The sequence below is a fragment of the Chlamydotis macqueenii genome, chromosome 21 (assembly GCF_036417535.1).
Source record: "Chlamydotis macqueenii isolate bChlMac1 chromosome 21, bChlMac1.mat, whole genome shotgun sequence".
NCBI classification, from domain to species: Eukaryota; Metazoa; Chordata; class Aves; order Otidiformes; family Otididae; genus Chlamydotis; species Chlamydotis macqueenii.
In genome coordinates, this window is record NC_141576.1 from 9785613 (window position 1) to 9811394 (window position 25782).

General features: G+C 51.3%; 1 protein-coding gene across 1 annotated transcript; it reads left to right on the forward strand.

Moving 5' to 3' along the window:
* Positions 1 to 746: 746 nt before the first annotated feature.
* On the forward strand, positions 747 to 3682 carry KLHDC7A (kelch domain containing 7A). Its single transcript, XM_010119645.2, has one exon. The coding sequence runs from the start codon at positions 747 to 749 to the stop codon at positions 3357 to 3359; it is 2613 nt and encodes an 870-aa protein (XP_010117947.2). The 3' UTR covers positions 3360 to 3682.
* Positions 3683 to 25782: the final 22100 nt, after the last annotated feature.

Genomic DNA, 25782 nt, shown 5'->3' on the forward strand with positions numbered 1-25782 from the left:
TTTCTTCCCAGTCCCAACCCTTTTGCTCTCTTTCCCTAGTTCATCCCTCTCCTCGCACACTCAGTCTCTGAACGCAGCAACCACCAGCCGCAGTTCCACCCCTGCCTTTTTTTGTTCTTCAGTTGCGGGTTTCCCCCCCCCCCTCCTGAAGCCTCCAGCTTTTTTTTCCCCACCGGCTCATATTCCCCTGCTACTTGCACGCTGGCCTCAGAGAGAGACCACAGAAGCTTTCGGGCTATTTCCCGTCACCCTTCGTTAGCTAGCGTGCTGCAAACGAAAGCAACCGAAGCCTGTGCAGCGGAGCAGCTGCTGGGCGTCATGACCAAAGGTCTGAGCCTGCTTCTCCCTCCATTCCCCATGCCTGCACCCAGGAACAAGGGACCTTTCCCAGATAAAACAACTTATTTTCCCTTTCCGTTGCTCAATCCCTTTTAAATAGGAAAAGAAACGAGGCAGCAGCCCCGTCGGGCTGCTCGGAGGAGATCGTTTTTCTCCCTTTGTGCTTCCCTTTGCTGTTCTCCGAGCCTCTCTGTTTACCAGGCTCATAAAGCCGGCTCTCTGTTGCCAGATCTGGGCTGCACCTTTTTCCCCGGAACTCGGCCCATCTCAAACATGCAAAGTTTATCCGGAAATCTCCTGACAGCTTCGCCCGTTCAAAGTCACCTTGCCCCCAAAACCTTCAGCTCTGTGCTCCAGCTTCACTTGGCAATCATTAATCAGCTTCTTCGCGTTCCTGGTTTGGAAAAATGCCCCAGCCGGTAACCCTGCCCTGGCATTCCGACATGCAGCTAGCCAGCAAACTGGTCCTCTCTGCTGCCGCACTGCTCCTCCTGACTCTGGCGTACAGGTTTTATAAATCCCGCTCACTTGGCAGGGGCAAAATCCCATCGGCCGAGGCGAGAAGAGAGCAGAGGGAAACCACCACCCGGGATGAGGACAGTGTGTCGGGTCTGCGACGGAGGAGGGTGATGGGTGAGGAGGCGAGGAGGGACGGCGGGGACGGACAAGGGAGGGGGCCTGGGACACAGAACACAGCTCCCCGAGGGGATTGGAGACTGCCAAGGGATGAGCAGGAGGAGGAGGAGGAGGAAGGAGAGAAGATGGTTTCTGAACTGGGGCTGACTTGCAGGAGAGCAAGGATAGCCAAGAGGGGAAGCGAGGTGGGAAGCGAGGTGGGACACGAGCTGGGAAGTAAGTTGGGAAGCAAGATAGGAATTGAGCCAGGAAGTGATGTGGGAAGCAAGTTGGGAAGTGATGTGGGAAGTGAGTTGGGAAGCGGGCTGGCAAACAAGGCAGGAAATGAGTTAAGACTTGAGTCAGGAAGTAAGCTGGGAAGTAAGTTGGGAAGTGAACCAGGAATTGAGCTGGGAAGTGATCTGGGAAGCAAGTTGGGAAGTGGGCTGGCAAGCAAGCCAGGAAATCAGCTGGGAAGCAAGCTAGGAAGTGAGCTGGGCAGTGAGACAGGAAACGAGCCAGGAAATAAACTGGGAAGAGAGACAGAAAGTGAGTCAGGAAGCAAGCTGGGAAGTGAACTGAGCTTTTCCAACCCTGGAGACACAGTGAAAACACTGAGCAGCACTGGGGAGGAGGGCACACTTGCCCCAAGCACCCGGCTCTCCCCGAGGATTGCCGAAGTCCAGATGGCAGGCGACAGATGTGCCCAAAGCATGGAGCAGGATCTGGCTGGTGGAGGTGTGAGCCGGGAGGCTGAGGGGCGCGGGGGAATGATCCAGACCCTCAGCGTCACCTCGGAGGTGGGGCTAACGATGATGGTGAGCAACGTGGGGTCGGACGCCTCCTACTCTTTCTCTTCGGTTGCGAAGATCCAGGTGGAAGAGAACTACATCGCTGAGCGGCGGGTGAAGGACAGGGCTGGGCAGTTGGTCCCCGGCCTCAAAGGCAAAGTCTATGACTACTACATCCAGTCCATCTCCCAGTCAGTGTCAAAGAGGAGGTCTCTGCCCTACATCCCTCCGGGAACATCCTGGCACCACAGCTTAGAGCGGGTCAATGAAAAGTTGCAGAGCTTTGCGACCCAGAAGCCAGACCCAGCTTCGGCAGCGTGGGATCCCACCACCTCCTCTATAGTTCCACCACCTATGCGGAGCTTGGAGATCTCCCTTGAGCCACCATCTCCTGGCCACAAGGACAGCATCCTCCAGATCGCAAACAGCCCCCACCTCCAGCTGCCCATGGAGGTTTTTGGGGTCACGGCACCGGTCAGCGTGCCACTTGCAAGCCCCCATCCAGGGCTGGTGGCTGGTGCTGACCTCTTCCAAATGCCATCACCCACTCACCTAGACCTAGGGAACTGCTACGAGGTCCTCTGCACAGCCAAGGCGCAGAAGCTCGGCCACCTCCAGGAGGCCGCCTACAAGGTGATGAGCGACAACTACCTGCAAGTGCTGAGGACCCCCTCTATCTATGGCCGCCTCAACGCCGGTGAGCGGGAGCTCATCCTGCAGCAGAGGATGAAGGGGAAGATGTACGTGGCCGCGGCAGACATCAACATGCAGGAGCCCAGCCTCCACACCAGCCGCCTCTGCTACTACGATGATGGAGAGGACTGCTGGCATCACCTCTGCCACGTGCCACTGGAGGTGGTCTCCCGGGGGTGTGCCATGTGCAGCATGTTCAACTACCTCTTTGTGGTGGCCGGCTGTGAGGGCACGGGCCAGCAGCAGAGAGCCTCCAACCGTGTCTTCTGCTACGACCCCCTGACCAACATCTGGAGGGAGATCTGCCCCCTGAACCAAGCGCGGCCGCATTGCAAGCTTGTGGCCTTAGACGGCCACCTCTATGCCATTGGCGGTGAGTGCCTCTACACAGTGGAGCGCTACGACCCTCGGCAGGACCGCTGGACCTTCACCGCCCCCCTGCCCCATGACACCTTTGCTGTGGCCCACACTGCCACGGTATGCGATGGGGAGATCTATGTGACAGGGGGCACCTTGCGCTACGTTCTGCTGCGTTACACTGCCCGCTCAGACAGCTGGAAGGTCAGCCTGGCCTGCGGCCGCAAGGATAGGACAGCCGAGATGGTGAGTGCCAGTGGCTTCATCTACCGCTTTGACCTCCACCGCAACACGGGCATCAGCGTCTACCGCTGTGGAACCAAGGCCAAGCTATGGTACGAGTGTGCCACCTACACCATGCCCAACCCATCCATCTTCCAGTGTGCTGTGGTGGGCAGCCTGGTCCACTGTGTCGGCCGGCACTTCCACATACGCTTCTTAGCCGACCACATCTCACCACGCTTTGGGACCAAGAAGCTGCAGCCCTTCCCGTCACCCCATGGCAGCCTCCTCCCAGTTGTCCTGGTGCTGCCAGGGGGAGGGACAGTGCAAACACAGGTTTAAGGGGTTTGTGCTGAGGTCTTGTGCAACAATGGTGGTGGCTCAGACATGACGTTGTTGAAAGCTGGTCGAAGAAGCCAACAGCCCACACTGGTAGCATGGGACCAACACTACCAGAGTAATGTCACCCATCAAGCAGATGTCACACCAGTCCCCGTAAGTAAGGAAGGAGACAAATTGCCCTTGGATACTGCGTGTAAACCCAGACTTGAAGACACAAGGAAGAGCAAAGCAGGAGCTGGGTGGACTCGTTTGCTTAGAGGTGTTTAAACATAGGCGTGCTTGCTCAGATGCAAATAAACCATGGCTTGCTGCTGGCTCCCAGCTGGGCACTGCCCAATAAGTAGCCACATTATACACCGGGTGTTTAACATCGACCTGGACACACAACACGGGGGGATTTTAGTGTGGAGGAACCCAGCAGAGAGATTTGATCCCTAAGGAGGTGTCACCCAAAGGTCATCCCCATGGGTGTTAAGACAACATTGAGCCTTCAGGCTCAATGGTACACACCACCCCAGGGCAGGAGGCTGGGTGCACTGCTCCTACCAGTGCCTTGTTATCTCATACCTTATCCTCAGCACAGAGTAATATATATATATATTTATATGCACGTGATGTAAATAGGCGCTATAGATTTATAGACAGCTGGTCTTAAATGAAATTAAAGTGAACATTTGCTAAAATTAACCACAGGCTACTGTTGCACATCATTTCAAGCCATAGCCAAGCCTAATGGGAACAAAGAGGCCGATGCATGTCTTACATCGCTAATTACTACACAAACAATGTCTCTGAGGAGGCAAGCAAAAGCAAAGCAGCGCCCTGGAAGCGAGCAACCAGTCTTTCATCCCCTCTTCCCTTCGTTTCAGCGACCTCACTCTGCTACCTCCACATCCTGCCAAAAGCTTACTTTGGGTAATTGCATTTTCTTCCCCTTTAGCTGTTTGAAAAACAGCTCATCATCCATAATCTGTCAGCCCCAGATGGACAAAACCAGCTCCCAGACGGACAACCCCCCCGTACCTCCTTGGTGGCAGCAGGTCATGAGCACAAAGTCATGGATGCGCTTGAAGTGCTTGGAGATAAGACATGGTGCTGGAACAGCCCACGGTGTCATCATTTACTCCTTGCTGCTCACTGCGGTTTAGGAGAGCTTAGGTTAATGTTCTCTCAAAGTGCTCCCAAAAGTATTTATTACTTCTCTCAGTCACTGCCCGGAGGCCTTGCATTTCTGCCTTCAAGGGCTTCCTGTGAAGGTCAGTGGCATCCATCCATGTTAGGAGACCTTGGGAGGCTGCATTAATTAACGCCTCTGAGGTTTGCTCGTTAGCCAGAGCAAGTTGCTTCTGCTGATGGAGGGTGGGTGACCACTGTCTTGATGTACCAGGGCTGCAGCCTCCCGCCTCCCAGCATCTCTCTCTGCTGGGATGCTTGGGCTGGTAAATGTTATGAGTAAAAAATCTTCCTCATTATTATGACTGTTATTTAACTTGTTATTTTGTGACCTGCACAGACGACACCCAGAGCAACAAGCTCAACTAGATGGGCTCATGCATCCCGCAATGTGTTTCCTGCAAAACCCAGGTATCAGCAGCTGCACGGGAGCAGCCCAGCCCCTTTGTAACCTGCAAAACCCTCTTGTCCCCATCAGCATCCCTGCTCTGGCCCCTTCAACATCCCTGCTGCGGCAGGCTGGGAGCTGGAGAACAGCGGGGACGCTGGCTGGGTGGCAGCTGGAGCCCTGCCAGGTAACAGCTTTGGTTTTCATCCCCAGAAAAGCTTTCCTGGGATTCGGCCCTTCTCAGAGTGCCTCTTTGCTTCCATTTAATATTTCACCTTTCCTCCAACTCCTTGCTGCCAGGCCGTGACCTCAAAAACCCAGCAGCATTTCCTCATTCCCCAGCGTGACACTGATCGATGAATAACAAGGACGGTGGGTAGGCAGCTCTCCCCCTGCTCCTGCACTCTCCAATATTAACATGATCCACCTAGAGAGGCATTCTGGAGATTAAAAGCACTGGGGACGTCCCGTGCTGAAGCACTGCTTGCTCTACAGGGAAGGACAACCAGGTTTGAAGCAAAAAGCGTGTGGCGATCTTGTGGTTGACGGGGAAATGACTTTTGGCTACGGTTGAGGGAAGCAAAGGGGAAAGAACAAATGCAAACCGATACTCAGACCTTTTTTTTTTTTTCTTTTTCCTTCCAAATACCAGTGCAGGGGAGGAGTGTTGGCAGGGCTGGTGGTGCGCTGACAATGGCAGTGTCACAAGTCAGCTCCTGCCACCACAGTGGTTTGTTGCCCGTTGGTTTCCAACAGTGCCGGACACCCTTCTCCCCGTTTCTGCTGCTGGGCAGGGGCTTCAAACCACGGTCTTGCAGCTCTGGAGATAACCATAAGACCCTCAGGTAGTTTCAGTCCAGCTTGAGGCATCAGGATATTATTTATTTTTGCTGATCGAGTCGGCAAAGCTGCCACAATCTACAGGGACAAAGGGTTGGGAAGCAAGCAGTGCATCCTAATAAAACTCTCCCATGTGCCCCATGGAGCTACAAACCACCTCAAGCAGGTTCAAGTAATGATAAATACTCAGAGACCACAAAAAATCCAGTCAGGCTGGGGCTTTACCTGAAGGGTTCTGCTCCTGGGAGCCTCTTCCCTTGCTGCAAGCCCAGTGGCTGCAAACCAGCACCCTTGCTGGGTTAGGGACCACCAGAAGTGGGCTCTGGAAGAGAAAACACAACACCCCCGAGGCTCTTGAGAGCTGGGAAAACCGATTTCCACCATCCACAAGCAATTCTTCCATCCCTGTAATTCCTTCAAGGGTGCCACCAAGGATGCTCTCAGCTCCTTCATCCTTCCAGCAGCACCTGGACCTGTCGCTGCCCACTGGTTTATCTCCCAGAAGAAGGGTGCAACCACTAAACCATGCTGCTTTGCAACCAAATGTAACCTTTGCACTAAATTCAGTATTTTCTTCTATTCAGGAAGGCCCATTATCTACCCCTGCCAAGTTTACTTAGGCAATTACATAGTTTAATGTACATTGATTCAGATTCTTAATTTTTACATTTTTGATTATGATAAAAAAGCAGGGAGTGACGCATTTCTTATTTGCTCGGTGCTTTTTTTGCCTTTGCAACGTGCCAGGCTGCATGTGAATGGAAATTGGAAGTCAATTAAAGAAGTGCAAAACCAGCATTTTAAAATCTTTTTTATTAGTTAAATACAGCTACCTTCAACGTGTCAGCTACAGCAGGGTGGAAAAAAACCCCAAAAGCAAAAAACTGAGCTTATCCAGACATGTTTTGCATTTAAAAATGCCCTGATACATGAAAGAAATATTAAGCGTAGCAAACTGACAAATTAAGCATCTTGTCCCTGACAAGCAGGAGCAAACTCGTGTTGGTGGTTGAAGGAGCCAGGTGGGAATTCAAAGCCAGTGGAAGGGAAAAACCCACTGCAGCATCTCTAGGTGCTGGTAAGGGAGGTGGGACATCTCAACCTCCAGCTGCGGTTTCTCCAAGACCCTTTGGAGAGTTGCCTACAACGTCTACACTGCTACAGGTTGTGTTACCTCCAGGAGAACCTCCATGAGACGTTTAAAGCCAAGGAGAGATGTCCTGTCCTCTCCCATTCATCTCTTCACCCCTCCTCCACCTCATCCAAGATGACCATCCATGCACAGCCACCAGCAACCCCTTGGTTGAGCAGATCCTGAAGGCACCAACCTCAGCCTTTCTCTGTTCTGGTTTGCAATCAGGAACAACTCAGTTTTGTAGGCAGGGAGCTGCACCCAAGCTGCAGAACCTTGTTTACAAACTGACCAATGAACCAGGGCTCAACATAAACCCATTGCTTGCAAGAGCAAGACCTGCTTGCCTGGTGCCGAAGGGACGTTTCTTGGCAGCATCTGCGAGGCACTGCTCCGGGAATGTCAGCCAGCTCCTTGTGAGCATGGAGAGGTCAGCGCTAATGAAAGATGCTATCGCCGAGCTGGTGTCCGGCCAGACAAATGTAATTAGCAGTATTTGCAGAAGATAAACCTTGGCGAGGATGAGGGGGATGGGAGCACATCCCCTTGTGATCATTTTGAGGAAAAAACACGACCATTTGGAGGCCTTCCAAGCCAGAATAACAGCCTCGCCAATGACTATTTAATTAAAACCCGCACGGCGTTCAAAGGGAGAAGGGCTGCAAGTGAATAAGCATGGTGATAAAATATGCATCGACTCTGGCGTAAGTTCTCCCTCCCCAGCACAAGCCTTTCCTTAAATCCTTGATGGGTTTTGATTCACAAGCTCCAGCGAGGAGGGAACATTTGCCAGCCACTGTTTCAATCCCACTGGGAGTTTTTTCCGGGGGTTATGGCCATGCTGTAGTTTAGGATGTGTCAGTGCTGGCATCATAAACACAGATCAGAAATGCTATAAAAGGAGGAAAAAAAAACCCAAACCCACTCTCCTGGCTGGAGTTTAGCATCCAGACCAAAGGCAGATTATTTCTCCATTACTGAAATAAAATCAATAAAGCTCATTTTTATTTACAGAAGACCCAAAGAGAGGGAGAAGGGAAAACTCCTCGAGCTGCAGAAGGGGGACAGGGATGTTTATGGTTTTCAGCTGGTTTTCAACTAAAAACACAAGGCACCGGGCAGTGATTTCAAGGCAAAAAGCAGCAGTTGGGCTTTTCTCAGCTGTCTTTCATGGACTTTATCGAAAATATCCCCAGGTCCCTTGGGTGAAACCCCATGCCTCCAGGCAACCTAGGGAGATGCCATCTCTCAAGAAGATCTAGCCAAATAAAAGCAGATCTATTATTACATCAGCTATTTTAGTTCATGGCTTTCCTACAACTTTGCCCTGGGCATGGAGAGGGAGCGAGAACATAGTCTGGGGACAACTGACTCCGTGGTGGGTCACTGCCCCAAAAATACCCAAATTCCCATCAGGGCAAATAATCTTTTAGTTCATCACTGTTTTCTGAAGGGGAGGATTTAGGGAAATGCTCAAGCTGCTTCAAATCAACATAATTTGTTCTGTTTGCACCTCCCAAACGCCAAGCTCAGGTTTTGGGAGAAATTGCATTTTTTTGGGCCAAAACTAGTGGCCTGGCAAGGCAGCGCAGGGTTTGTGCCGAGACTGCCTGCCTTCCCCAGAAATAGTGACATTTAAATTTAGCATTTAGTTCAGTCCCAGAGTGCAGCTTCTGCTCAGGGGGTGAGCAGCAACGCACCTCCCATGGATCAACGTGTGTACGTCACCCAAACCCTGCCCACAAGAGCACCCCTTATGCCCCGAGAGCTCCTTAACCCATCATGGGGGAGCAAGGCACCCCACCAAGTCCCATCAAGGACACAGGTCACGCTGGATCCAACCCCAAGGAGATAGCGGGCACTACAGCAGTACAGGGTGCTTGATTTCTTCACGGCCAAGGGATCACCCAACGAAATGTCCCATCTCAAGCCAAGGTGAAGCTTATCCCTTAGGTCCTTCTAATTCAGGATCTCAGAGTCCTCCTAGCTTGTTGTTTCATTAAATCTCTGCTTAATTTATTGTGTCTCTAACCAAAGGACAATATTGCACTGGAAGCATCCTCACCAGGCTAAAAAGAGGTGGAGCAGACCATGCCACATGCGTGGGTGGTTGGGAAGACCATCCAGGCTCATCTGCTATTGCACATCAGAGCCAAGCATGAGGACCATCCATCCTGTGAGTGGTCCAGGACATCTGGGAGCAGCAAAGCAATCAGCTATGCAGGGATGGGGTAGCCAAGAGAAGCCCAAGCAAGGTCCTGTCTCCCTCCAAAACAGCTCAAAGAAGGCGGCTTGGTTAATGCCGTGGGGATGCTGTGGTCTTTGGTTAACGTTGCGGAGATGCCATGGTCCATTTCCCACCTCCCTTTGCTTGCAAAGGTTGTTGGGGCTGCCCAGGGCAATGCCTAGTGTCAGCTCCAGGAAAAAGCATCCTGGAAACAAGACCAGCGAGGTCTCAAGGACTCATGCACCTGCAGTGAGCTTCATTCTCCACCCTCCTGGCTGGTCCGGAGCTACCAACCCCACCAGACAGCCCACAGAAGCCACCTCGAGGGTCTCTTCACTGCAGTGCCGGGTTTAGTCCGGCTTAATTTCAGTGACGGATTTTGAAGACATCTTTACTGGTTAAGAGACACTGGCAGCAAGAAACCTTCCCCCTAAGCTACACCAGCAGCTCCTATATACAGCTCATGACACAGAAATGATGCAAGAAAAATTGCTGGCAAGCTACAGGAGGTAAATGTGATGCTCGTAGCAGAAAAGCTCGTAGCCCAGTGATCATACCCCACACAAAAACCCCTTAGCTCCATCACCTCCAAGCCCTCCAGGTCCCACAGGCATTTTGCATCCCCACCCTGGATCTTTTCATTCCACCTCCCTGTACCTCAGCTCCAGGCACGGAGGCATTTTTCGCCCCCTCTGTCCCACCCCTCTGCCTTATTGGCAGGCAGGAGGTGAGACGCCAGCCTCAGCATCAGCTGGCAACGCAGCCAAGCTTGGAGGCGCTCAGACTGGCCACAGCTGATAAAGGGCTTAGGGCCGGTGCCAAGAGCCAGCGAGGCTCCGGGAAGGGTCCTGGGAGGGGGAACACTGGATCCATCCCAGTCATCCCATGGAAAACTCAACCCTGCAGCAGACTCAGCTGGGTCCTGTGTTTCCCTTCCCAACAGTGTGTACTTCAGGAGCTCTTCTCTTCCCCTCCTGGGGGGAGGAAGAAGATGCTGGAGGATGGGGCAGGGGCATTGCGTTTATTGCAACCTATCGATACCCGCCAGCTGCTAAGAAAGCAGCTGGAAAGTCAAGAAAAGAGAAAATGAATATAATTATGAATCAATAGCAATGCCTTCCATATCGGGAAGGAGCTGAGCAACTGGATGCTGCAGGGAACAGGCATCCTGGTGAGGCTGAAGAGCTAAAAGCTGGTGGAGGCAGAAGCAGGAGAGCTTCCGCTCAGTTGCATTTTGGTGGCAAGGGGGTTAATTTGCTGCAGCAATGGATTTTCAGTGCTTGCAGTCGATAAACAGGGCAGCAATTCTGTCGTGTTCCTCTGACGGCTGCAGATCTTTAGAAAAACCAACACAATAGCAGTTCACTAAATCTCAGTGACACGCAAATTCAATCTGTCATTCTGATCACAGCTGAGGCTTCCCAACTCTGCTGCCTGTTGGTTGGGGTTTTATTTGGTTTTTTTGTTGTTGTTGTTGTTTAAACCTTCAATAAAAAGGTTTGCATCGGTTTCATGCCACTGCCACCCCCCTCAGTTTTGGTGGGAGGCATTTTGGTGGGAGGCATCCAGGTTTACACCTCCCTCTCCAAGAGCAGGATGAAATGCCGGAAAAGTGGCTTTTTTAAAGCATGCAGTAAAGAAACAATCAAAATATTCACAAGGAAAATTAAAAACCTCAGGCTGGAAACAGGTTTGCACTTGGTTTAGTGACAATAAAGCCTCTTTTCTTTTTTTTTTTGGTCCTCAAAAAGGAGAAGAAGAATTCTGTCTTTTTCCTCTTTTCTAATTCCCAGCCAGCAAATCAACATGAAATTCAAGAAGTCAGTGTGGTTAAAGGGAAGCCCTCCCAATTTTCCATCAGTTGAATTTGCAGTGAATTAATCAGATTTCATTTCAGGCTGAAACTTTCTTCAAGCCCCCAAATGTGCTGCCGATTCACAGCTGCAAAGCCTCTGGCCAGGCCTTTCCAGCTGCTCCGCTTGGATGTGAAACATCCTGGAAGATTTATCATATGCGGATCTCACCCTAGATATCCCACCACCAAGGATGCTTTGGGGGACCAGCACAGCCGCCTCCCTTCCTGCTGTTGTAGTACCCTGTGTCCCCTCTCCCTCCTTGTGCCGTTTCACACGGATGTGAGATGCAAGCATCCCCAGCAGCAATCACACACGACGCTCACCCTTTGCTCCCCTCCAGCCAGGCAAAACCACTAACTGGCACCACCTTGTTAAAAATAATTTCACAGACATAAGCAAGAAACACACATGGAGAGTCCTGGATGCTCAAAACACCAAACTAGCGCTGTGGGCTCCATCTAGAAACCAGATTCCTGCAAATATCAATTAAATTTAAGAGGGGTTGGGTCCACGCTGCTGTAGGTTGCAATGATTTCTTATTGGCTCCAAAATCCAGGCTTGCTCAGACTGAGAAGGATGCGTTTGCATGCTCTGCCTTGGGAAAATGATGCCCTGTGGATACCAGCACCAGCCTTAGGGTAGCATCCTGCCTGTTGCACCAGTCTTGGTACCTGCAACCCATAGGATGCAGCTTTCCCAGTACAGCAGCATCTCTCCAGTATCCAGACACTCACACCACTTCATTTTCGTTCCTTCCCTCCTCATCCACGCAGGATGAATCCCACTGCCCTGCCAGGGGCTTGTCCCCAGGAGCAAGGGAGATGCATCTGGGCAGTGGCATGCCCAAGCTCCCGCTCCCCACCTCAGCTTTAACCCCCTCAATTTTCACCCCCGGAGCCATCCAGCCTGACACCCAGCCACACCAGCACCAGATGTGCCAGGAGATCACCCAGGTTGCTGTGCAGCTGCTCTCCCCGCTTTTCTTTGCGACCAAATAAACATAGATGCAGCCATAACAGCTATTTGCACAAAGAAAGGCATCTGCACCAAGCCAAGCATCCAAATTTTTTTTTTTTTTATTTCTGCATGATGGGCTTATTTGGAGAGCTTTTATTTGTAATTAAAATGCAGCCATTACAAGTATTTATTTTCCAGCTAATTGTTTTCTTCCGCTCCCCTCGTTTGGGATGATAGAAGAGCACTGCAATAGCAGGAAAAGCACCTGTAATAAAATCAGCCCTTAATAAAAAAAGAATCACTTCTTGATGAGGCACGGCTGTATTTTCTGACTTTCACTTTTTTTTCCCCCCTCTCTCTTTCCCAGCCTGTAAACACGAGCTCATTAGGGTAGGGTGGCTCATTAGCAGGGCCCTGTCTACCTTGATGTTTCCATCAGCAAGGAGAGGGCAGCAGGCTGTTTCAGCCAGTCTATCATCACCAGGCACTGCAAATACCTTAATCCACACCAAGCAATAACTGTGGCTCTCTGGAGCATTGGCTTTAAAGGTAATAAACAGGAATAACATGGAAACAGCTGCCTGAGAGCCCGGCTCCCCACCAGCCAAGGTGTTTGCAGCCCTCCCAAGCCCTTTAAGCCTCCAAAGCTTTGGTTCCCTCTGGGGCAGGGGAAGTTTTCCACTTTCCCTACCTTTTTCCTCAGAGCATCCAGCTTGGAAAAAGGTTCAGCGACCTAAAAAAATGCTCGCAAGAGTTGTTTGGATGGGTAGAGCACAGCAGCAGATGGTCGATTCCTTTCCAGGACAGATAGGGAGAAGCCTGTAACCAGCAGCCACTTCCATAAACAGGATTTTTGGACCAAGATTTGGGGCGAGCATATGCAGGGAGAGGAAATATGGGATCACTGGGAATGAGACAGGTGGATGGCAGAGAACAAGAGGGTCCATTTGCTCCCAGCATCCTCAGAAAGTCACAGCACCATGCTGTGGTTTAGCAGCCAGGTGAGGAGCAAAGCTCAAACTGGGATCAGGACAGTGGAGCCTCAAGATCGCTGCCCTTTTTGCTTCTATATGTCACTCCAGGCTATTGCTGCAGACTTCCAACGCTGACCTCAGCATTGACTGGATTAACTGACAGTGTAACTGCATCATCGAAGCTGAAGGAAAAGGCCAGAAACAGTCACCGAGATGCAGGAGAGCGATGGGTACAAGGCTTGGCATCTCAGGAGCCCGAAAGATGGAGAGTCCCCGGTTTGGCACAGTAAATGGGGCCTGGAAATCTCCTCTCATCCCTCGATGACTCATGGGTGGATGCTCAGGGGATGTCAGGATCCCCAGTCACTTCTGCATCCCCCTCTCATCCATTGCTGGCTCCATCCATGAGCACCCAAACCGGCAGCTTGCAGCAAGAGCCTGCCTTGGAGGGTCATTGTCCTTTGCAAACAAGCCGCTGGAATCAGGAAAAATGAATGGCTGAGATATTTCCAGAGGCATTATACCAGGACGTGATGAAGATAGAAATTTACATCTCCATCCTGACAGGCTAAGATGTATCTCACAGAGATCTACAAAGTGCTGGAAGAGCTCTGCAGGGGAAGCTGGACATGGACAAAACCACCTCCAACACTTTCTTCTACCACCAAGGCACAGTGCAATGGCCATACCTCCATCTGAATGGTCACATCTGGAGATATTTACTCATTTCCTGTTCCAAGATGTGGCCTTCAGGATTTCACTTCACCAAAAAGAAGGAAAACTCCTTCTGTGCTGCTGATGACCCTCACACACAACCCCACAGCAAGGATGGATGCCATAGCAGGAGGATGCTTGCTCCAAACCAGCCCCCAGGTCTTTGCTTGAGCCCTGTGTGAGGCCTAAAAATTGGCCTCTTGGGCAAGGACAGGAAGAGGATGCAAAGCAGCAAATGCCAGGTCTGGTTTCTCAGCAGAGGCTGCAAACACCTGATCTGCATCTTCCTGGGGACACCATCCATTCATTCACTCCCCTCCATCCCCATCATCTGCCACAGCCTCCTGCTTTCAGCACAGTTCACTGATTAATTACTAATTAGCAACTGGTTTGTGTCACTTCCCTGCCTCCACCAGCCAGCACCGGTGCAAAGGTCTGGCATGGTCCAAGCCATCTGTTCAGGGCCGAACTCAGCACCACTGCTTCATATTTCTGCGGGGTGTGGGGAGGGGGGTTGGGGAATGAAAGAGCCATGTTTCTGCTAAACCCCTCCACCCCGCAGAAGGACAGACGGGCTGTGGACAGACAGAGACATCCCTCTCCCAGCCCTCTCCAGCTGCTGGATGCTTTGTCAATGGAGATTTGCATCCTAAAGCCTTTGAATCTTTGCTGGAGCTTGTCAGAGGGAAGCACTGGCTGGGGCAGGCAGCACCCAAGGAGAGGATTTATTTGGGGCAGCTGAGGACTCCCCAGCAATTAGTAATTAATGGCACCGGTGTCACAGCCACCATGCTAGAAGGCAGCAGCATTCTGAAGCCCACACACCTTGTAGTTCAGCAGTAATATCAGCCAGCAGCTGAGCATCCCCATCACCATCCCACCCCACACTGCCTCTGCTGTTAACATCGAATTATTCCATCACGGGGCCAAAGGGATGTAGGAGCTCCCCAGGGGAAGGTGACAGTGCTTGTCCTAACCATCCCAACAGGTACTGGTGTGGTGCCCAAGGCCACTGCCCCACGCTTTGCATCCTTGGCACAAGCGATGCCCTGAGCGATGATGGTGGGGAGCAGCAAGTGCTCTGCGGTCTTCCCTTCGCCTGCTCTCCTCCCAATCCTTGGGCTGTGCTGACCCCTTCTGGGCTGCAGCCTGCACAAGCAGCCACCGATCCTTTCTTCCCACTTGGAAGCCAGAGAACGAGTCCCAGCCCGCTCGCAAAAGTGCTTCCCCTGACTCCAGAGAGCATCCAGGGGCTGCCTGCAGGCCAAGGCATCCATGCGCTGCTCAGCCTCGATGCTCCCAGTTAACTGGCCACATCCCAGGGATGGCTGGAGAGCCCTCCACCCACCAAAAGCCATCAAGAAGACCACAGAGTAGCCAAGATGTCCATCAGGTTTTCTGCCTCCCCCTTTCCAAAGCAATGATAAAAGGAAGAATAGGAGGACACCATCCACTGGTAACAGCCCTAGACTACATCCTGCAGAAATCACCTCGCACTGGGCAGTCCTGGGCGAGCATCAATTCAAGGGAGACCACAGCCTCTATGTCATGAATCAGACAGATGCTATGAGGATGTAGAAGTTAAGAGGCACATGCAATTTCCATTTCCCAAGACCCCCCACCGCTGACTCCCTCATCTCAAGTCGTTGCCCTCAAAGCAAGATAATGAACTCCAGAGCACAGCACTGAGAGAAGCAGGCACTCGAACAAGAGCTCTAACAGCAGCTGTAGAGAAATCATTAAAAGCAAGCACCAGACCTCAGAGATCAGTTGCAGAAGTAATCTAAAATCCATAACTGCAGCCTTTCCGCACTCACTAGTGAACTGCTTGCTTGCAGAGATAGTTTGGCATCAGCTGGATGCCCAGCAGCTAAGCAGCCACGTGGAGACCCCCTGATGGATGAGTGCCAGGCAAAAGCAGACCTCTTGCATGTGGCACAGGGAAGTCCAAACATCCAGGTTGCTCCCTGTGGGTACCCCAACCCTTTCTCAGCCCTGGAGACCCCAAAAACACGGTTGCTTTGCTTCCTGCCTCTTAACTCTGGTGCCCCATAAGTTCTGCAATGCCCTTGTCTCCCTCTCCTGCAGATAACACGAAGGATGGCAAAGCAATTCGATGCAGATGTTTGTCACCTCCATGTAGAGCAACCCATTTCCTTCTCCATGCACCCCCGACTCAAGTCCAAGCCCCCAGAGAGCACTCCCAGTTGCCATTTATTAGCACTTGGCCAAAGTCACTTTAAGCCAACACTAACATTTCCATTGCTTGGAGATGCATAAAAGGACCAAGATCAAGAACCAATGAGAAACGCAGCATTTTAAGGGTTGTAAGAGAGGCAGCCACCTGTCTGCTTATGGTGCAATAAAGTGTTGTAGTAGTGGGAATTTACAGCAAATAAAAAGCACAGAGCACTGATGGGTGATGTCTTCACTAGTTTATAAAGACCTAAACCCACACCATGCCCTTCCACACATCAGCACTCACCTTTTGTGGAAAATGAATGTGCCTTAAAGAGAAGATGCCTCAAAATTCAATTGCTGTCACTGGTCCCAAAAAGGAAGAACAAACTCTGAGCATCCCTGCATTTCCTTGAGGACATGGGGCGGTGCGGGAGAGGGACCCAGCTTGGGACGTATCCTCAGGGCAGGCTGCAGAGCACCTTCTTGCAAGGGGCCTTGGTAAAAATGAAGCCGCAAGTCTCTCTTCCAGAGGGAAGCAGATACCAACTGCGCTTCTCTACATGCTTGAGATCCTGTCCCCAGAGTAACACAAGTCCTGGATAAAAATTACCAAGGTCAAGGTATCTCTTAACCAAACTCAAAGAGCTTTCATACTACTCAGCCCTGGGTTGAAGCACTCTGCCACGGAGATTTTGGAGCCAGACAAGGCTGGAAGACCTGGGCTGTTGCTCTTTTCCTCCCTTCAGGGGAATTAGATTTTCTAAACAGGATATAAAGCTGGATAAAGCCACCCCAGCTCAGCCAGGAGTTCTCCTGCAGACAGTCAGGACCTTAAAGCAGAGCTGAGGACCCTCTTGAGCTGCATCTTGCCCCAGATGCTTCCTTTGTCCAAGTTCATTAGCAGTGTGGTATTTGTGATTTAAATGGAAGATCTTCCCTATGACAGAAAAAAAAACAACGAAAGGAGGAAATGAGAAATAATCAGGCAGCCCAAGAATAAGAATGAAAAGAGGCTTTAAGGTGACCAAGTCACAGACTATCCCTCCATCCCAGCATCTTCCTCCAAAGAGCTCTTTAGTCAATGACTGTGACAAAGTGCCTTGTGAGATGAAGATTTCTCCCTGCCTAAGTAAGTTTTTTCACTGAGCAGTGAAGTTAAAACACTGCTTTGCCCCAGCCCCCCCAGGCACACAGTAGAGATGCTAAAACCACAACAACCCTAAGCTAAACGTCACAGCAATGGGCTGGAAGCACTCAGGAGACGGGGCTGGATGGGAAGAGACATCCAGACATCCAATGTGGCTCAGAATGTCCCCAGAAATCACCCTTTTGAGCATCCTTAGTGCAGCCCAGCTGCTGGTAGGGTATTCTTGCCATCTAGTAGCTGCTCGCTTGAGTGCAAGCACTAAAAAGGGGATTTATCTTCCCCCCCCCCCCCCCCACCCCTTTTTCCCTCCATTTCCATCTTTAAGCAGCATAAGACCAGACGACACACGGCAATTTTTTTTTTCCCCTCTTCCATCTGTATTTTCTACTTTATTCGCAGCTTGGATCCTTTAGAAGTTCTCTTCTTTCCATCCTGCTATAGATTATGTTTTTCCAAGGTTCCTTACTGCCACAGCAAAGGACTGCATGTTTCTGCAGGAAAGGCTTGCAGGTACAAAAGGACACCCCGGAGGCTCTGGCTGGGCCATAAAACTCTACTGCAAACAATCTTTTCAGTCACACAGTAATTTTTGTGCCCCACCACAGCTCCCAAAGCCTTGGTCACATCAAACCCCTTATTCCCTCTTCCATTCTGATGGAGATGGACATCCATTTCTTAATGCTGCCCACCCCACATGCAAAGGAAAGGGCAGAGCACAGCTGTAAAACCCTACAATTTCAGTGGATTTTGATCTGACCCTTGGCTCTAACAGGACAAGACTGATTTAGAGGACCAAGAGACCCCATGCACAGTGCCTTATGTGATTTCATCCCTCCCAAGAGCCCCGTTCAGCCCAGAAGTTGACAGAAAGAGCACATCATGGCATACTAATGAGCCTTTTCACAGGCAATAGCTCACTGTAGTCTGCTGTCATGTAGCTTGTACTGAAAATCACTATTTGACAAGGCTCAGTGCTTACTCAGTGGTGTATTCTTCCTACCAACCCAATCAAAACCATGTTTAGGAACAAGATAATACTTGCTGCTGTTACATGAGCATGCAGGAGTACTGTTCCTTCTTGGTGTGATGTACCTCGCTGCTAATTTCCCTCTGTATTTTCAATTTTAAGCAGTCAGAAAACAGTTAACCCCTTATACTCATCTTCCAAATCTGTCACAGGGGGGAAACCAGACACGACATTGCTGCAGATGCTCTCTAGAAGGAAAACAAGCACTAAAATAAAGTTAAATACAGGGAATGGGAAGCTGAGAGAAAAATACAGCTTTGTCAATTGATGAGGCACAGCCAGACAGATGAGAATCAAAGGGTATTTCTGCACAACATGAAAGGAGAGATGGTATTGCCTGGGATAGAGTGGGGAAACCACACAACATACTGGGGAGGGCAAGAGGGGGAAAAACCTCCAGCCAGTCTTGCCTGGAAATTTCTGAAGGTTCTCTCTCCCCACATCCTCTCTCTTTTTAATCACCAGGGCTAGGAGCTGGCCCAAACATCAAGTTACTGGTCATCTTGAAAGCAGTCGTCACATCAGCTCTTCCTTCCTGGCTTAGTGCGAGCCTCCAGTGGAAATCAAGCATTGAAGCAGCCTCTGGCAGAGCAGTGGGTGGGGGCAGATACACGACATTTCGTGACATTTCTCTGTGCTTGTAGTTCCCAGTGCAGAGGAGGTCACTGGGGAAGAAAAGCAGAAGACTCTCCAGGGCAACCTAGAGAAGAGGCCTCAGATAAGATGCTGCAGGTGGGAACATCCCTTAGCCAAGGCTATGTAGACATGTTGACCCTGGTTAGGGTGCACTGATGGAAAGAGCATCTTGGTCTGCTCCAGCAAGCCAAGAGGAACACTGGCTGTAGCCTAAAGACAACCAGGAGAGAGGAGATGCTCCTATGAGCCCCTTTTGCACTCCCTTAAGTGTCAGTGCAAGAGGCTTCATCTCCAGCTTCAGAAGAAACCCTGGAGAAGGCAACAGCTCTTCTCAATGCTGTAATTAAGTGGTTTTTAATCAAGCCCAAGGAGAAGTTTTAGGTCCAATTGCACTTCCTTGAAGACAAGGACATACAGACTGGGAAGAGAGTAATGGAGTCCGATATTGTAGCTTCTCTCTTCAGTCCTGACTTGTTTGCAATACTAGAGCTGAAGCAGGACAGCACACAGTGCTGTCAGCTCTTCCTGAGGGCACACCTGCCTGATGTAGGGATAAGTGTCCCATTGGCGCTGAGCTGGCCAAACACAAGCTGTGGGAGCCAAGTCATTGCTTTTGGAAGGAAAGAAAACCACATCCCCTTCTTTAGGTCAAATGGTCCTGCAGATTATTCGGGGGTACATGGTCAGCCAACTGCTGTGCTATTTCTTCACTTTGAGCTCAACGTACAGGATACATCAAGAGAGACACCTCATCGTGTTAAAATACTCTTCTCCAGTGTCCCACCCACCCACGCTTTGGCTACCAGGCTCCAAATTGTCAGATGAGCAACTCCAGTGCCAGATCTAGACACCCAGACCTCTAAAACACCTCCACAGCAGATCTTAAGTCAAAATTGATCTTTACTACCAACCCAAAGATTTTAAGAGGCAAACTTCTCTTTTGTAGGGTTATGGAGACCTGACTTGACATCCATAAGATCTTGGGCCAGCAGCTTCTACTGTACCATCAACTGGAAGCCCCCGCCTCCATCAGTGATGGGACAGATCTGAAGAATCACTGTTGGATACAGTTCAGCATCGTTTATCTCCATGATGTATTTCAGGAGGAGCCAAAACATCTATTCACAGGCTTCTAACACTGGCATCCGAGATAGCTCCGAGAACTTCCTGTCCCCTCCTAGGGAGGATGCATGCCTCCCGGTGTGCTTTTAATGTGAAATTGCTTGAAGAGATGAAAAAGCACATTGCAAGCTGGGAAAGTGATGCTAGCAGCATTATATTTAGCTAAGTTACGTGTTCCAAAGGTTAGAGAGTTTTATGCATATGGAAACAAGCAGCTACAGTCCCTCACCATTCCTGCCTGCAAGGAATAACTTGCTTGCAGCACCTCTGAACCAGCTAGCTTTTCTCAAGTGATCCATCAGTTAGACATCTGCTTTCTTCACTGAGATCTTCCTCCAAGCTCAGAGGTACACAGTGCTTACATAGGAGCTAGAGCAGCAGAACTCTTATTTAAAAAAAATAATCTGGATTTCAAAATCTGCTTGAATAGACAGTTTTTCCCCACCCTTTTCCTTATAAATCAATGCAGCCCTCTTCCTAGCCGAAAAAAAAAAAGCGGTCTCCTGTACAAGGATGACTGCACCCTACATCCTGAGCACCATCAGGAAGGGTTTTCCAGCTCAAAAAAAAAAAAATCTTCCTGCCCATAAGCACAGCTGGCAGCTTCTTCACTTGACATTTTTCACCCAAGTGAAAGCAAGATTAGAGTAAGGGTGGCAGCACATGGCTGACCTTGGAAATTTAAAGGCCAGGGAGCTGCTGAAGAGCTATTCTCCTGCAGCTAGGCATGCCTCAGTGGCACCGCAGCAAAACGAAACAGATCTGGCACCCTCAGCCCACAGCATAAATCTGCCTGGCTCCAGTTCAGATATTCAAGTATGTTGTTTCACCAGCTAGCCAGTTTGCAAGCACAGCTACAATTTACAGCCCCTGAGATTCAGTTCTTTATCTTCCCTGCAACCCCTGATCTCCACCAGCTGTACGTGTAACAGCATGCTGCGACAAAGAGCCTCATGTAGCTATCCAGGAGATGTGGGCATCTCTTGTTCTCTAACTGAGCAGAAGATCTAAAGGTATCTTTCTCCCCATTTTTGCTTTTTTGGGGGAAAATGATGTTATTGCCTGGATATGAACCTTAAGCAATGCACAGCAAAGTGATCTGGCCCTGAGAAAGGGTCAGAAGTAGGACAGAAAGCTGTAAGGTGAAGCATATAGAAATAAGTCTTTCTGCTTATTTGGGTGGACTTCAGATGGACATTGCTGACTGCTGCTGAGCTGTGGAGAAGAATACACAGAGCTGTCCAGTGCAGGAGGAAAAAGCAGATATTCCAGCACTGATCTGGAGAATACAGTCATAAACAAGATCTCCTGGAGCCAAGTGAGACCACACTTAGAGGCATAGTTGAATTTTAGGGGTTTAACCCAACTGTCTGTGCCCAGTGTTTGCTTTCCAAGGGAAGGGCTTTCCCCAAAACCGCATAGGCAGAGGAGCTTCACCCCATCTGCCTATGCCCCAAGTGCCTCCAAGACACAGTCGGTGTTATCCCTCACATCTTATCATGGGCGTCCCCCTGCACATGTCAGTCTAATAAGCCACTTCACCATCTAGCAAAGGCCCCTATGTTCATGCCTTTTTTTACCGCACTATTTTATCTAATGACCGGGAGGCTTTCTAATTTATCTTGCCCATTTAAGTCTGCCCCCCCTGCTGCCCCAGATTCATTTCATGTCAGTACAAAGGACTCAGTGCAGACAAGGGCTCCCTGTGAAAAGCCAGCTTTGATGGTCTCCCTGACATCTTTCTATCATGTGTCAGCAGCAGCCACCGTAACCGAGGCATTACAACAAGAAGTCTACCCAGTGCAGAGGCTGGGTCACATGCATGGCTGCAGGGAGAGATGAAGAGCAAAGTCATTATAAATATCTTCAGATTGCTAATTATTCCTCTTCCTTCCCCTTCTGTATATGCCAGCTCCATTTATCCAAGCCAGACACCAGACCAGAAGCTACAGGCCTTGCCCTGCCTTGGTTTGCCCTGGCCTATCTTGCCTTGCCTGGCTTTGCTTTTCCCCGCCTTACTCTGCCCTGCCTTGCTTTCCCTTGCATGTTTATTCTATTATGATACTCACAGTGAATCATGGAGCCCAGCTTCTTCCTGAGCTGCAGAAACCTCCAGTCTACCCCGTCCTCCCTTTAAATACTGAGCGTGTTGTTACCTGGGAAGAAACAGCCCTTGGACTAATTGAGCTAAACTATCGCACCTGTGGGCAAATCAGTAACCTAGCCCAGCTGTGTCCCCCAGCCCCAGGAGCCAGCACCTCCAGTTGCTCTCTCAGCTCAAGAGAAAATTAACCGTATTCTATCCAGAACCAGGACACCTGCAGAGCCATTACCATTATACCATTAAATTATCTACCTCCAAACCACACAGTTATCATTTGACTAGGGTTTTTTGTTGTTGTTGTTTTCTGGCTTTGTTTTTTGTTTTTATGTTCTGTATGATTAGGAGGGGTATCTGGCCAGCTGCACTGCCCAAGAGAGATGCTCCTGAAGTACCAGGGAAACGCATCATTGAAAGCGAGACAGAAACAAAATATTTCAGCATGCTTTGTCACTAGCAAAGACGGCATGGCCGATCGGAAACCTCATACCCCTGGACTACGGCTACCAGATGCTGTGGGAGGCAGCCTTCCTAGTGGGGACACGGTTCCTCGCACAGACTACCAAGTGCCCAGCGCAGCTCCGCACTTTCTAGTGGGTGCAGCCGCAGCCCAGCAACACTCGGTGATCGCTCTGCTCCTTCATTCTCCCACCCTGGCCCCTCCACAGCCACCTGGAACAGGGCAACACCAGCCCCTCCACTGGCACCAACCCCTTTACTGGGAGGGGCAGTCACCATCAGCCCTGGCCTGCAGCTGGGACCTGGCAGAAACTGGGGGCCATAGCCCTCCAGCGCATCCCCTCCTCCCCTGGCCCTGGTGCAAAGGCAGTGCAAACACAGCCTGAACGCAAAGGAGACAGCGAGTGTTTGTTTAGTAACGCATCCACACCATCACCCCCGCAGTGTCCCACCCCCATCTCAGCCTCCTCTCCCAGACTCCCACACCCCACCTCAGCCTCCCTCTCCTCAGCCTCCAACCCCCTGCCTGACCTCCCATCCCCTCCTCGGCTGAGGGGGTAGTGGGAGGCCGGGGAGGGGGTGGGAGGCTGGGGGGGAGAGTGGTGGGAAGCCCACTGAGTGTGTGATGCCAAGGAGGGGAGGAAGAACCTAAAATTTGTTGGCCTGTAGATGCACTGGTAAGGGCCGGTGAGGTAGTCTCTGTCCTTCTCCCTCTCTCCCTGCTGCTATTTTGCCCCTCTGTCGTCCTCCCTGTCCCCATCCCTCTCTCACTGTCTCACTCCCTGCCTTATGCGCTCATTCTACACCCTGCTGTCAAGCTGGCTGGCACTTTTCTCTTCTCTTACAGCATCCTGCGCTCTGCTCTTCATTTTTGACAGCCTCCACCTCTGCCCAGCAGCCCATTGCCGGCTGTTCCCTGCTGAACTGACCAGCGCGGCTCCAGGAAGGACTGCCGAGGTGTCCCGGAGACAGGTGTAGCCGGGGGGAGACCCCGAGCTCTGGAGGAGAGTTGCTCGTGGTTATGTGTGTGACTGAATAAACATTCGCTGTCTCCTTTGCCTTCAGGCTGCGTTTGCACTGTCTTTGCATGGGGATAGGGGAGGAGGGGATGCACTTGGGGGGTGGGGAGGGGGGGTTGTCGAGCAATGGCCCCCAGTTCCTGCCGGGCTCCAGCTGTGGGCTGGGGCTGGAGGAGCCCCAGGTGCGGGCAGTGAGGGTGGTGGAGACGGCCCCTCCCTGTAAAGGGGTGGGTGCTGCGGAGGGGCTGGTGCTGCCCTGCCCCGGGTGGCCGTGGAGGGGCCAGTGCGGGAGAACGGAGGAGTGGAGTGATCGCTGAGTGTCGAGGCGCTGTGGCTGCACCTGCAGCGAGGGAGAAGGTGAGCGGCGGCCGGCCGAGAGACCGGCGGGTCCTGTGGAAAGCCCCGAGGAGAGCGGCCGCGCCTGCGGGGATGGCTGGGCCAGCAGAGCCCCTCTCAGAGGCACGGAGCGGCGGCGGGGGATCGGGGGGGCCGCGCCGGGTTGGAACGACCGGCGAGGGTTACCGGGAACCGCGTGGTGGGGGCGCGGAAGGGCCGCGCCGTGGCAGAACCGGCGGCGGGGACTGGCCGTAGTCGCGCTGGAAAGTGTGGGGCTGCGCTGGGCGCTCGGCGGGTTTGGGGTGTGCTCGCGTGGGTGGAACCGTGTCCCCGCAGGGAAGGCTGGCTCCCGCGGCATCTAGCAGCTGTAGTCCAGGGGTATGAGGTTTCCGATCGGCCATGCCGTCTTTGCTAGTGACAAAGCGTGTTGAAAGGTTTTGTTTCTGTCTCGCTTTCAATGATGCGTTTCCCTGGTACTTCAGGAGCATCTCTCTTGGGCAGTGCAGCTGGCCAGATGCCCCTCCTAATCATATCACACACACACATATACACAAACCCCCCAAAACAACAACAAAAACATCAACCCTAGTCAAATGATAACTGTGTGGTTTGGAGATAGGTAATTTAATGGTATTATTTTATAGATCTGCAGGTGGGTGTCATGGTTCTGGAGAGAATAGCACTAATTTTCTCCTGAGCTGAGAGAGCAACTGGAGGTGCTGGCTAAAGTGGCTGGGGGACACAGCTGGACTAGGTTACTAAGTTGCTCGCAGGTGCGATAGTTTAGCCCCATTAATGCAAGGGCTGTTCCTTCCCACCTGACATCCTGCTTGGTATTTAAAGGCAGGAGGCTGGGGACTGGAGGTTTCTGCATCTCAGGAGGAAGCCGGGCTCCATGATTCACTGTGAGTATTGCAAGAGAAATAATGGGCTTCACTTTTTTTTTTCTGTTCTCGGGTTTGGTATGTTTATTTTCCATCTCTATTTGGTTTACTACTGCTATTCTCTCCTTTTGTCTTGCTTTCACCACCGTTCCCCAGCTCCCCTACCCCTGCGGTCATTATCTCCCTGACGCTCACTGGCTACCTTACTCCTCCTTCACTTCTTTCTTGAACCTCTGCGGCTCCCTTCTTCCCCCTTCAATATTTCACAGTATCTCCCCAGCTCCCTTGCCTCACCTTTACTATTTCCCTGATGCTCCCCAGTTCCCTTGATGCCCCTTTACTATTTTGCTGTGTCTCCCTGGCTCCCTTACCCCCCCCTCCTTTACTATTTCCTTGCCAATCCCCAGCTCCCTTGCCCTCCGTTCACTATTTTCCTGCATCTCTCCAGCTTCTTTGTCCCCTCTTCATTCTTTCACCGATGCTCTCAGGCTTACTTGTCCCTGCTTCACTATTTCCTCTCGACTCAAAGATTACCTTGGCCCTCCTTTTCTTTCTTTTCTCACCTCCTGGGCTTCCACTTCACTATTTCCTCACTGATCCCCTCCTCTGTTGCCCCCCCTTCACTATTTCCCTGATGCTGCTCAGCTCCCTTGCCCACCTTCACTGTTTGGCCCATGCTCCCCAGCTCCCTCGCCCCCCTTCACTATTTTGCAGCCCATGCGTGGCTCCTTTGCCCTTCCTTTACTATTTCCTTGACACTTCCTGGGTCCTTGGTCCCCCCTTTACTATTTCCTTGACGATCGTCTGCTCCATTGCCCCCTGTTCACTATTGCCCTGATGCTCCCCGCCTCCTTGATCCCCCCTTCGCTATTGCCCTGATGCTCCCTGGCTCCCTTGCCCCCACTTCATGATTGCCCCGCATCTCCCCAGCTTCTTTGTGCCCACTTCTACTATTTAGCCATTGCTCCCCTGCTTCTTTACCCTCTCTTCACTGTTTCCAGGACGCTCCCCAGCTCCCTTGCCCCTGTTCACTATTTCTCCGTATCTCTGAGGCTTCTTTGTCCCCTCTTCACTCTTTCGCCGATGCTCCTCGCCTCCCTTGTCCCACCTTCGCTATATCCCCGCATCTCGATGGCTACGTTGCCACTCCTTCCCTTCTTACTTGCATCTCTCTAGCTCCCTTATCCCACCATCCCTATTTTGCTGCCACTCCTCGGTTCCTTTTCCCCCCTTCCTTCACTATTTCACCG